The sequence below is a fragment of the Diplotaxodon limnothrissa genome, linkage group LG2, assembly GCF_057381915.1.
Source record: "Diplotaxodon limnothrissa isolate DT_005_m linkage group LG2, D_limnothrissa_male_GT1.1, whole genome shotgun sequence".
In the NCBI taxonomy this organism is placed as follows: domain Eukaryota; kingdom Metazoa; phylum Chordata; class Actinopteri; order Cichliformes; family Cichlidae; genus Diplotaxodon; species Diplotaxodon limnothrissa.
In genome coordinates this window covers 36,095,278-36,108,029 of record NC_140597.1, presented here as the reverse complement: position 1 = coordinate 36,108,029, position 12,752 = coordinate 36,095,278, and the positions used below count along the sequence as shown (strand labels likewise).

At 39.4% G+C, this 12,752-nt stretch overlaps 1 protein-coding gene across 1 annotated transcript in view; it reads left to right on the top strand.

Moving 5' to 3' along the window:
• The first annotated feature begins 5,895 nt into the window (after positions 1–5,895).
• kdrl (kinase insert domain receptor like) overlaps positions 5,896–12,752 on the top strand; it is a 46,797-nt gene continuing 39,940 nt past the window's right edge. The window contains exon 1 of the mRNA XM_085363222.1: positions 5,896–6,404. Coding sequence (XP_085219348.1) covers positions 6,341–6,404 — 64 coding nt within the window. The 5' untranslated portion in view covers positions 5,896–6,340. The remainder of the gene's footprint in view (positions 6,405–12,752) is intronic.

The following is a 12,752-nucleotide window of genomic DNA, read 5'->3' as shown; positions in this document are numbered from 1 at the left end:
GTCTAACTTTTTGTGGAATAAAAATATCTGTCAGGCTAGGTGCTAGCAGCTAGCTCCTCACTGAAATGTTGGCATTTGATTGACAGCGATCACAAAAGCCCGCGAAAAAGAGAGCGAGGTTAGCAAAACAACTGAAAATAGCTATTACTCCAATAGAGGGAATTATTCTGCCTACCTTAAGCTGTTCCTAATACTAGCTTGATAATAATTGCAGGTGTGACAAATATCAAATACTATTAAACAAAGGGATAAAGACAGCTTCTGTTGGTTACTGTTTTATCCCCATCTTCTATAGAAAGTTATTTGCTAGAGGGGCAAGGTCCTACAAGACCTACAGTTCATCTCAAAACTTTGCAATGGGGAGATTGGGACTAACTTCTTTTAGAGATTATTGTTTTGCAGCACAGATGAGTGCTATTGTACTTATGTAGCCCATCATAAAATACACATGGAAAAACAATAAAAAGAAAATACCTCCCATTCCCATACAGCCAATTGTATCAGATAACAAGGTTATATAAATATTAGGTGAAATTGACTCTTAAGGTATATAAAACTGTTATAAAAGAACATAAACTAGAGGAGACATTTATATTATCAAATCCTTGAGTTGTGATTTTATTGTGTGCATTCGGATTTCTATACAATATAATGAAAGAAGGAAAACTGCACAGTTTTGACATGTTTAAAGAGAAATATTTATTATAAAAGCAAGATTTCTATATATTTGCAGATGCAACACTATGTTGATATGAAGGTCAAAGAAATGTAACTGTTGAAAATGATTTGTCTTTTTTTCCCTTCATTTCCATTATCTACCTTGGTCTATGTATGTGTTGTGTAGTGTTTTATGTATATGGCTTATGTTTATGTAGTATTTCAATTTAAAAATAATTAAAACAGAAATAAGAATCAGCAAGGACTTTTGAGAGAAGGGTCATCTACTGGAGCACAAGATGATCCAGGCTATGCAGGGCTTTAGCTTTCTGGGAACATAAAATAAGGCAGTAAAGTCATATTAAATTTGATTTTTCAGTCATTTTAAGGTCAGCTCAACTCACTGCAAAGTTGAATTGCTAGCAGTGTACAAATCAAAGTTTGCTTACAGATAATGGAGTTCTGTCAAAAACTAAATGTTTTGACAGGGAGTGCTCTAAGTTTTAACTTTGCCAACACTAACTGGTATTGATCGCATGTTGGCACCAGTAGCTCTTAAATAAAGTCTATGGTTGATATTATACTTACTGTTATAAAGGAAGGAAAAAAGGGGGGAAAAAAGTATAAGCCCTTATTTCTTGGTAAATCTAAGAAGCCTTATAAGACTGGCTTAGCGCACTTGTTTACATTTATTGCCAAATGACATTTTCCAGTCATCACATGCTTGGCAAGTAGATTAAATTACCTGTACTTATAGTAACTAGTGTGGGAAATTAAGGGTTTATTATTTGTTTTAGATATAGACATCAGGATAACACAGAAAAAGAGAGCTTGCCAGGCAACAAATAAAAAAATAGTCAATTGGTATTTGGACTGTAAGTTGTAATGTTACCACAAAAGCACATCCATCTTTTTTATTAGTAATTCTAAATGCATGAACAGAGACCTGTTCTGTTTTTCAGTGTACAGGTGTCTCTACTTGTGGTTGTTAATACAGGTATCATAGTCAGAATATCATAGGTATCATAGACGGACATGCGACTGTAATATTATCTCGCCAACTCCTTCTGATATTATGGTTACAAAACAATTTATCTTATGTGTAAAACCAAAAATCTAGTTGTAAGTCACAGTACATAAAACTTTCCGGTTTCTTTCTGGCAACAGGTATCAGGAAAAGAGGGGGCATCAGAGCTAAGCAGAAAGAGGAGATCAGGTAAGGCTTTTTCAATTTTCAACTTGAATTATGATTCTTTTTCAAATCACACAAAACATTAATAATAGTATTAAAAAGACTCCCATTTTACTGCCATTTACAGGTGTAAAGAACAAAGTGCCCTCTGACAGATTCATCACTTTCCCAAATCAAACTTCCACCCTTATTCATACCTTTTTGATACTCAAAGGTACCAAGGTAGGCAAAAGCACTATGACATAATGAAACACTGACATCTCACTTAGATATTTTAGTCTCCTCATTGAAGTGAATGTTTTCTCTCTAAAAGTTGAAATATTCCTATTTTTATATGTATGCACGCAATTCAAATCAAAGAAAAAGATGAAAGCCTAAGTTTCCATATGTCTCTGTTAGGGGAGTATATTGTATTTAGCTCAAGAAGTTACTACAGGAATACCAAGAAATCACAACATGGCTGTAAAACCATCTGCAAAATATTGTATAGGACCGCTGTTATGCTGCCTGAACACTTCTGACCCATTGGAGTGTGAACAAGGGAACTGTGGGGGCATCCTGTAGTGTCTGGCAATGGGAAATTGGATCCTGCGTGTTGCAGGGTGGGGTCTGTGTGGATCAGGGTTATTACGGCATATCCCAGGGATTCTTGATTATTAGCTGGGGAGTTTGGAGGCCAGGTGAACATATTTAGCTGCTGGAGGGGGTTGCTTTCTTTTTCACGGGGCTATGTGTTTAATGCAAGATTGTTTAGGTGTGCAAAGGTTGTTAAGTATGAAACAAGAGGACCACAAGGAAGATTCATGCATGCACTGAAGAAGGATATGCAGAGGGTGACATAAGAGCATGGTAGGGATAAGTTGAGATTGAGGGAGATTGTCAGCTGTGGTGACTTCTTAAAGGGAGCAGAAAACAGAGGAATAATAATACTTTCTATTAAAAGGAAAGCAGGTACCCACTTTTTAAACCAGTAGCATGGAATACTTGGAAGGGCAAATGTTCAGAATAAATAAAATAGTGTTCATTTGGTGTGTGAAGTCAACAAAACCCACTTAATCCATAAATTCTATCAATATATTTATTAAACCATTTTTGCTTCCCATTAAGAGAAAAAAAAATATGGCTATAGATGTAGCCTTTCCCAGTCCTGTCCTTTTTTTTCCAATCAACACTAGATGGAGCTAAACTAGATGGAAACTGTGTTACTGATCCTAATACAGTAACACAGTTTCCAAAAATCCTCTGACTTCTGCAAACTTCTGTCCAGGACTTAAAAATTACAAATTTATGCAAGTATTAGTTTTGCTAACATAGTATAACACACTACCTGGCCACTTCATTAGGTTCTGCTTCGGATTACACAAATATCTAATGGGCCATTTATATGGCAGTAACTTAAAGCATTTACGTAACCTGTGTAAATGAGAATCAGGTAACTATGATTATTAAATCAAGTAACTACTCGTTAGAATCAAGGTATACAGACAAGCATCTCTGAATTCACAACATATCCAGCCTTGAAGAAGATGTAACAAACAACCATGCTTGGCACTACTTGTGTCTGCTAAGAACAGGAGCTTGAGGATACTATTCGCAGAGGCTCACCAAAATTAGAGAGAAGACTGGAAAAAGTTGCCTGGTCTGATGAGTCCTGATTTCAGCTGAGCGATTCAGATGGTAGGGCCAGAATTTCATATAAACATTAACGCATAGATCCATCCTGGCTTGTATCAAAAACTGATGATGATAGTGGTGGTATACTGGTGTGGGCCATCTCTTTATTACTATCCATCCTGCGATGGCTACTTCCAGCTGACAACACACAATTTTACAATGTTCCTATTATCACAAACTGGTGTCTTGAACATAACAATTAGTTCACTCAGATGGCCTTCACAGTCACCAGATCGTAATCCAATAGAGCATCTTTGAAATGTGGTGTATTGGGAGATTTCCGTCTTGGATGTGCAACTTACAAATCTGCTATCATGTCAATATGGACCAGGATCTCTGAGGAATATTTCCAGCATCTTGCTGAATCTATGCCATAAAGAATTAAAACTGTTCTGAATGTAGGAGGAGGGGGGAGGGAGTCCGGTACAGTACTAGAAAAGTGTAACTAAGCAAGTTTTCATCAACTTGTACTTCTAATTTTGCCTTCACACCCTCAGTCTGAAGTCTGGAAATGCTGGCACTACTTGCATTCATGTCAGAGTACAGTCACTTGACGGAGCATGCAGTCAGACGCTGTCTACTACTCTCCTCAGAAAGGACATTTCTTCTGGTTCATTTACCCAAGACGAACAAAAGGAAGACTGCATGCGGTGTGTGTACAACCAGTTAGTCCCCCACAGTCTGTTTGAGCACCAGCTTCCAAAATAAATCATTTTAAATCCACCCCTCTCAGCTTGTAACTTCCAGCAATTGTTCATCAGGAGACTTATCTGTTGCACTGATAGCCCAAAGGGAATGTCTCCCTTTTTAAAAGCTTAAATATGGAAACAAACTAAGAAAATTAGAGTTGCAATTTTATACACTTTACAAGTTATTGCTCTCTTACAATGCATGAGCTAATAGTTTATCATCTAATAATAAAATGTTCAATTCTTGCTTCCCAAATTTCCCAAAGTGAAATTCCCACAGTCATAATCTAAAAATTGGTAGAAATAAATCAGTGCAGCCTTCAATATGATGTTTCCTTTTCGAAAGAAATCACGAGAGAGAGCAATAACTTGTCTGTAGCTTCTCTTTCTTTGGCTGTTTGTGACTTAAAGTACTGATAGTGGGCAGGAAATTGCTGAATTCTTTAGTTGTGACAGTGTGGTCTCAAACTCCCAGTTAGCATAAGGATTACCAGCATTGGAATGGCCAAGTTTCCCATGCTCTCATGTGCCACATCACAGTTCTCCTGCTATAGGTCGGAAAATTGGTTTACATTACATTTCAATTTGCCTCGTGTATCACCTTTAGCACACAACACTACTTCCGATCCAGAGCCAAAATGGTAGCTGTGGATTCCTGTTGTGGGCGGAAAGGTGAGGGCAGGATGTTCTTATTTACAATGCCTGCTAGTATGACCTGCAACAGCAAAGTGATTGTTGTTGTGATAAAAAGAAAACAGTCTGCAGCATATCCACACACTGCAGGGTACGGCCGGACAAAAGAAGATTATTTACATTGATATAAAAAGAAGTGCATCCTGTTTCTGACGTTAAAAATAAATCCAACAAATGTTTATTCTGCAAACCTGGGCAGATAGATTCAAGCTGATATCACAGTGATTGTTTGCACTGCATTGTTTTGTTTTTCTCTCCAGTCAAGATAAATGCAATTACCTTTAACCTCAGGTACACAGGTTGATTTTTATCAGTGTTGCACACAAAGGTCAGTTAAGTAAATAAATACATAGCGTGCTAATTTATTTTATAATTAAAAATTGCAAAAATATGTAATGAATCAATGTTAACAAGAGCTTTAACTAAAGCAGACTGCTTTTAATCAACAACATTTGGGCACAACAGCCTTTCAGTTATGGCAGTTGGGATGTGGAAAATTCCTTAACACTAAGAGAGTACAGTGTGATAGTGGATAAAAAGTCAAAGATAAGAGACTTCGTGCACCAGAAGATTTTATTTCAGAAAGAAATTGAGACGGTTTATGCTTCTGAAGAGCATCTGCTCCCTACTAATAGGTGATTGAAGAACTCCCTTTATAGGTTTGTGAATTGAATTTGAAAACATACTCATTAAGACTCTAAGGTAGCTCAGTATCTCTAGTGTCTAAGGGAGCTTCTGCCAGGTATGAAAAACTGAGTGGAGTTTCCTAAATGATAAGATACGTGCAATGACTGCGTTTCTGTTCCATCTTTTTTTCCCCCTGCACAGTTATAGTGGGAATAACTCAGAACAATGACTTACTGTTCCCCCTCAGTAGCTAAAATGAAGAAGTCGTCCCCTCCTCCCCCATCCTCCCCCTCCTCAACAAAAGTGACGTCGCGTCCTCCGTCTGTGTGTGGCTCCATTAAACGTGTCACGTCTGGACGGCACTGTAAGTGTTGCACAGAGGCGATAGGGAGGAGATACAGTGGGTACAAGGCGCAGGAGCTCATTCATCTCGTTCTTGAGTCCAAACACAGCACCAGAGCTGAAGTACTTTTCACTTCAACTTTTTTATTTTTTACCGCCGATTTAATTTCCTTTATTTAACTTTTTTTTCTCCTTTTACTACTTTTGCACCTGCCCAGAGGATAGTGCGCCGGTGCCGGGAGTTGGACTGCCGAGCAGCGCAGGAGAGCTCCCCCGCGAATCGCGTGCAGGCATATGGGGAAATTACTGCTGCTTTGTCCTTGCGCACCTGAACCTTTTGGGGATTCATGAAAGGCGTTTTATAGGCCAATTAAGACTCGCAGTCAGCCGGAATTTAAAGAGACAAACAGGGACTCGATTGCATTTATTTTTATCACAAGGTTTGCACTTTGGGGAAGTTCGCAGCATGGCACCACCTGACTGCTTCAACCGGGTCGCAGTCATCTTGTGTTTTTTATCTCTAACATTAGGTGAGTCATTCATGTTTACATACACTATATATTTACGAGTGAAAGAACAGACTTTCTGATTGATTGTTAATTCCCTTCAGTGAATGAAAGACTGATTGCATAATATTTAAAAACACGAGATATGGTAAATGGCCTGCATTTGTATAGCGCTTTTCTAGTCCCTAAGGACCCCAAAGCGCTACACTACATTCAGTCATTCACCCATTCACACACTGGCGATGGCAAGCTACGTTGTAGCCACAGCTGCCCTGGGGCGCACTGACAGAGGCGAGGCTGCCGGACACTGGCGCCACCGGGCCCTCTGACCACCACCAGTAGGCAAACATGGGGTTAGTATCTTGCCCAAGGATATTTGGCATGCAGCTAGGAGGCAGCCTGGGATCGAACCACCGACCTTCTGATTACTGGCTGACCTGCTCTGCCACCTGAGCTGCCAATTTTTACAATAATTTTTTTTTAGCATTATTTTTCTTTTTCTTTTTTATAGTAATTTAAATTTCTCCGGTGTTTAATTGACCTGCAACCAAGAGCTGATTTTGTTGGCGGGTTATTCTTTGATCCCAGCTGCGGTGTAAAATGATTTCTGTGTATGGATATGACCGCAGATTATTTGCACATTTTCGAAGATCATGCGCCAACAGAAAAAAATCATCATTCTGCTATTGAGTTTGCAATTTTCACACAAGCCCCTAGAGGTCGTCTGTCATTGGGAGATTGTTAGTACGGTAAAATGCGTTGATTCATAACAGGCGATTAGTCGGGCTCTATATTTTAATATGACTGGATTTACTGAGATGAGTAAATGGTCTGTCAGAATGGTCTATTTTTGTGTGCTTTCTTAGATACTTTGAATATTTTGCATGTCAGTACTTTGTTATAAATTATGAAAGGAAAGGTTCCTGCAATTGGTATGTGTGCGTGGACAGGATTAAACATTGTGTCATGTTTTATCTGACAGTCCTGTCAACTCCATTGTCTCAGTCTCACGCCACAAAACCTGAGTAAATCTGGCATGTTCCTTCACCTTGTGCCAGGTCCAGTCCAGTGTGTAACAGAGATACAAACTGAGGCTTCCTCACCACTTCAAAACAAACAGCCCATCCAAACAAAGGAAATAGTGTTCACATTCAACCTCTTTTACTGAACACACACACACACTGTTTTTTTGAGTAGGTTTCCTTCACTGTCCACTCACAAAGCGTGGGAAAGACGCAAAGAGGAGGAAGCGGATGTAGGGACAAGAGAGGCAGCCTGGAATTGTTCTGGCTAGTAAAGGTCACGGAAATGTGACACGCTACCTGAGCAAAGATTTCTTCCCGGAGCTCCTTGTGCTCACGTTCAACTATGTCAAACTTCATCCACAAGACAATAGCAAGGAGGAAAGGGGCTATTGTTTCAGTACAGGAGCCACTGACTGGTAGAGACATTAGTTACTGATGGTCGTCAAGGTGTCTCTGTTTATTCAGAGATGTGTAAGATGTTTTTTTCTGGTGAATAGTTGTGAGAATGTCACGGTGTCATCGTTAACTAAGCAAAGTTATAAGTCACTGAGTGATGCGCAAGCATTCGACTGGGTTATTGTTACACAACAGCCACCTATATCCCAGTAATTTTAAAGATGGCTTAGAGTGAAAAGGGAAAAAAAACTGTATTTGCTGATTTCTTAATTTTTGACTTGCAGCTGCTTCTTATTCAAAATGAGCACAGGTTACATATGTTCGTTCTGACCTTTTGACACCAATTTAACTGAAGCGCAACAGCTCACACAAATGTCAGCAAGATAATCTTTTTTCAGTGGACCCTTCTGGATGTCACTTGAGATATGATGCCTGTAGGAATACTCATACAATGGAGTTTTCCTTTAAATGTAATGATATATATATAATTGAAATGATCACTTGTGTTGGACTGATTCTTTTATTCTGGGTTCTGAGTTACATTTAGTCAGATGACACCCCTGAGTTTAGGAAAGAAAATTGCCATGAAAGTTATAACTGACACATCAGTGACTAAGGAGATGGGTGAAATGGAAAGTGGAAGCTGTCCTTTTATTGTTGCTTATCATATACAACACTCTCTTTGTCAGTTCTTTCTTTTTCCTGCAGTGTAGACAGTCTTGTGATGAGAGGGGTTGATGTTGTGTCCAGAGTATTTTTTTGTTTCCTGCGTGGACACTTGAAGACTGGAAAATGGGAGTGATGACGTGTCAGCCAAGTGCAGTGGGGGCTCATTGCTCACTGGCAGTACATCTGGCTCCATGCAGGCAGCACAAGAAAAACACATCCTAAACACACAAACACACTAACCTGGAGTGGGAGATTTACCAGCAGAGCAGAAAACGTCATTCCCCTACACTGGGAAATTCAGCTTTACAAATTGAACTGTGTTGCTTTTCTGGATTATTCCAGCATCTGTTCCATGCTAGACCTATCCACCTCGAACCAGCAATATATTTTCTTTGAATCCTGCATGGGATTTCGATTTCAAGGAGCTTCTGTCTGCCTCTTAGTCTTAATCATACATTATAAAACAGGAATCCTCTGGGTTTACTATTTAGGAGTCTCATGCAGGAGAACCCTCTTTGTTGGCTCTACACAGCTTCATATAACCTAGAGTGGCCGCCCATCACGGCCAGATGTTCCTTTATTTTGTTTTTTTTTGTTGTTTTTTTTAGAGGAGTCTGGGGCATTTTGCCTCCAAACCTCTAAAGGCTTATACACGGCTAATAAAAAAGGCTTTCTCTGTAACTGTTGTCTTAACCTTGCAGTTGGCAAAGTGTAGGGTTTTTGTAGGACTCTGCATGTGAGAATGTTCCAGGACACAAGTAGCACAGCCAGAGCACTGTTAGCTGGTTCTTATTATGGCAGGTGGTCAAGTCTTGTCAAAGGTTTGATAAAGTTTGTCTTGAATATTTTGTCAGTCTAACTTGCAGTGAACTGTCACGGACACTTTTGCAGCAGGACAGCAGCGTGACCCCGAGAAGGTGCGATGTTTAGACCGCCCAAACTCAGATTTGAAGGATACAGATCAAGCTTAGCTTTTAAGTCTAGCTTCTTAACAGATGACAGTAGGATCGTATCCCCCTGGAAGGTAATTTCAGTATATTGTTGAGAGAAAATGCAAAAACGGGTTATAGTGAGTGGTGTATTGCATTTGTTTTACAATAGCTACCATACCACTATCCATGACAGACTATTCACTACTGTTTCACTCTGTTTGCCAGGGTCACAGTATGGCAAAGCTGACTCATGTACTCTAGCGGTAAATCCGTCCTCGCCCCCTTCCACTTTTTGTTTGGATATTGATCAGGTTTAGCCTTTTAGTCTGGCTTCATAGCAGATGACAGAGTAGTATCATATACCATTTAAAGTACTTTTAACATATAATTGAGAGAAAATATAAAAATAAGTTAGTGTGTAGTACGTTTGTTTACATAAACTACCAGTGCGCTATCGTGAAATCTCATCGCAGAGACTGTTCACTATTGTTTCAGTCCATCGTCAAGGTCACAGTACAGCAAAGCTGGCTCATTTACTTCGTAATTCTCACTTCTCCCCCCATCTAATTTTGTGACAGCAGAAGAGCAAAGGATAAAGTGGCAATGATACGCAAAGGAATCGTTGGGCCCTATTCCCAAAAATGATTTTCTCCCTCGACTCTCAAGACATTCGTGCCGTCTGATGATGGGAGGGGAAGTACAGGGAGGTGAAGTGTGCCCTCTGCAAAAGAGAAGGGAATTCCGCACATTATTCCTTGCGCTTTAGGGGCCGTGACTTGGAGTTTCCTTTTCGGTTCAGTGACAGTACAGTCATCTGATACAGTAATTTTTTTTTTTTAATTATTACACAACATCACCAATGAGCTACTGGCAGCATGCTGGTGGCATTTATATCACTTTTCTATTTAGCTTTATGTATTTTTTTTTAATTTATAGTTATGTAGTGTTTTAAGGTGTTTGTAGTCACTGAATTTTTTAGGAGTTGTGCTCAAAGTATCTTCTTAAACACAAAGAGTATATGCTTTCTCTCAGGTCAGGAACATAACTAACAAGTATTATTCAAGATCCTTTGACAAAATATGGCTAAGCAGAGCATACATAGGCCATTATTTTCCATTGCAATGCTGAAAATCTGAATCATTTAGTCTCAGTCTCAGCCATTGTTTGGCCGTTCTTCCAGACTAAATATTTAATTATTTTCTTGACCACAGACATTTCTATTGAAAAAATCCTGAAATCCATGCTGTTCAAAATTTTTGTCTGTATTTCCTGACCATTTGTCTTTTCCAAACACAGTGTCCTGTGCCATTTCCTCTAATCAATGCCAACCGAGGACAAAGACACAAAAATGTGATTCTGGTCTAATCTTAGCTAACATGGCTCTGTGTCAGCAACCAGCTTGATGCTGTGTGAGTCAATTGAGATCATGCAAGTGAAAAAAGCAGAAGTCAGTCGGCCTCTCGCACCCTCCCTGACTCCCTCTCTGTTTGTTCCATGCCTGTCCTCTTTGTAATGCCTTTTAATGAGAACCAGCTTTGGGGCTCTTTGAACCAACTCAATATGAACAATTTCTGGCATTTTTCAGGCGATCTCCTGAAGGAACGCAGGGCACAGCTGTTGCAGGGGGTTAGGGTTGTCAGGATGCCAGCTAAGGTCAGTTCTGGGCAGATGGGAGTTTTGAGGATGGGTGTGTAGACAAGACAATGTTTTTTTCCTCTCTTCTCTTGTCTTTTTTTAATGGGCTGCTGGGGGCCCCTGCTGGTTCACCCATCTGTAGTGCATTACTGAAGAGAAGGACATAAAAAATGTGCTAGTTTTAAAAGATAAGCGTTTTGCCCGTGCAATTCAAGGTCAAGATGATGATTCTGGGTATGCTGTGGGACTTAAGCATTTATGCATGGGATGTATTTGTAACCGAGTCAAAGATTCAAGAAGTTGAAAATGCCATAATTAGTCTCAGTGGACTCTTTTAATCTGGACGAAGTGTTTTCATTGGGGTAAAACGTCTCATTACTCATCCAAGTCTTCAGTCTCTGCCCTGATTTAGACTTTTGCGGTGAACCTTTGCGGTGAGCCTTCGACACAACCGACGCAAGTGGCCGATGTTGCTGGCACTTATGCTTGTGGAGGTGCATATGTGTTCATTATTATGTGGTTGTGTCCTGCCTTTTTATATGCATGCCAGCTGATAGAAACAAAATGTTGACTCTTTGTTGTGGTCATTTTTGGGAGGTGGCAAGCATATTTGTCCCCCAGGTTTTTCCACTTCTTTGGAAATTCCCTCATTGGAATTTCCAATAGGTTTAGCAAGCTCTTTCCAGGAATTTTCAGCGATTTTAAGTCCTCATCTTAAGCCAATGATTGTTCTTCTCTCACTGATCTTTTTTTTTTTTTTTTAATAACTGCAAAGGCACAGGAGGACTTAACGGTAATGATCAGACCAATCACAATATTTGTAGCCTGCATTGATTCAATGTGCAGTTACATTTCTTGGCAGGTTATGCATAACAACAGTGCAGTATATGCAGTATAGTTGCATAATGACCGAAACTGGCACCATTGCCTAACAATAGCCCAGAAGCTCAGTTTCGTTATTGTTCATTGTCATGACCTCTGGACAATGGACATGCCCATATGGAAAAGAAATAGTAAAAACTTATATGTGATTACTCATGAAAGTGGCCACTTTCATGAAAGTGGCCACTTTCTCATTACTTTCATATATTGTTTTAGTAAGTATCCAAAACATACAAGTTTCATTATATAATTTTTCAAGGGATCTTGTATCTGTTTTCACTCTTATATGCTTTTCATACAAGTTTCACACAAGACAGATACAAATTTTATAAGATTTATATATATCTTTTCCATATGGGTGAGCACGTTTCACAGAAAGTTGCATTATAAGCATTATAAGTCTGTGAAAGATGGCAGTGGTTGTTCTTCTGTCCTGGATCACCTCTGACAAATGTCCAGGTGCAATAATTGCATTTACTCAGGGAATTCCCTGACTACAGTGGGGATAGTACTACCTCTGTGTTGCAGATTCCTGACAGCCATGAACTTGTCACATAGTGGTGCTAATTTTGGACATTTTGAAACTGGAAGAAACCTATTGTCAGCTGAGACTGAAGAAGTCAGTTGACTTAGTAATGAAGCATTTCTCCCACTGAAAACGCTGCATCTAGATGAACTGAGTCAACTTCATGGGATTTTCTTACCTGAATTCATGAGCATGTGTCAAGGCAGTAATAAGTATGGCTGAAAAAACATGATACATAGTGGGTTTGTTTATATTTGTTTTATTTGTCTTTGATTGATTACATTGCGATTGATGGTATTCTTGTTTC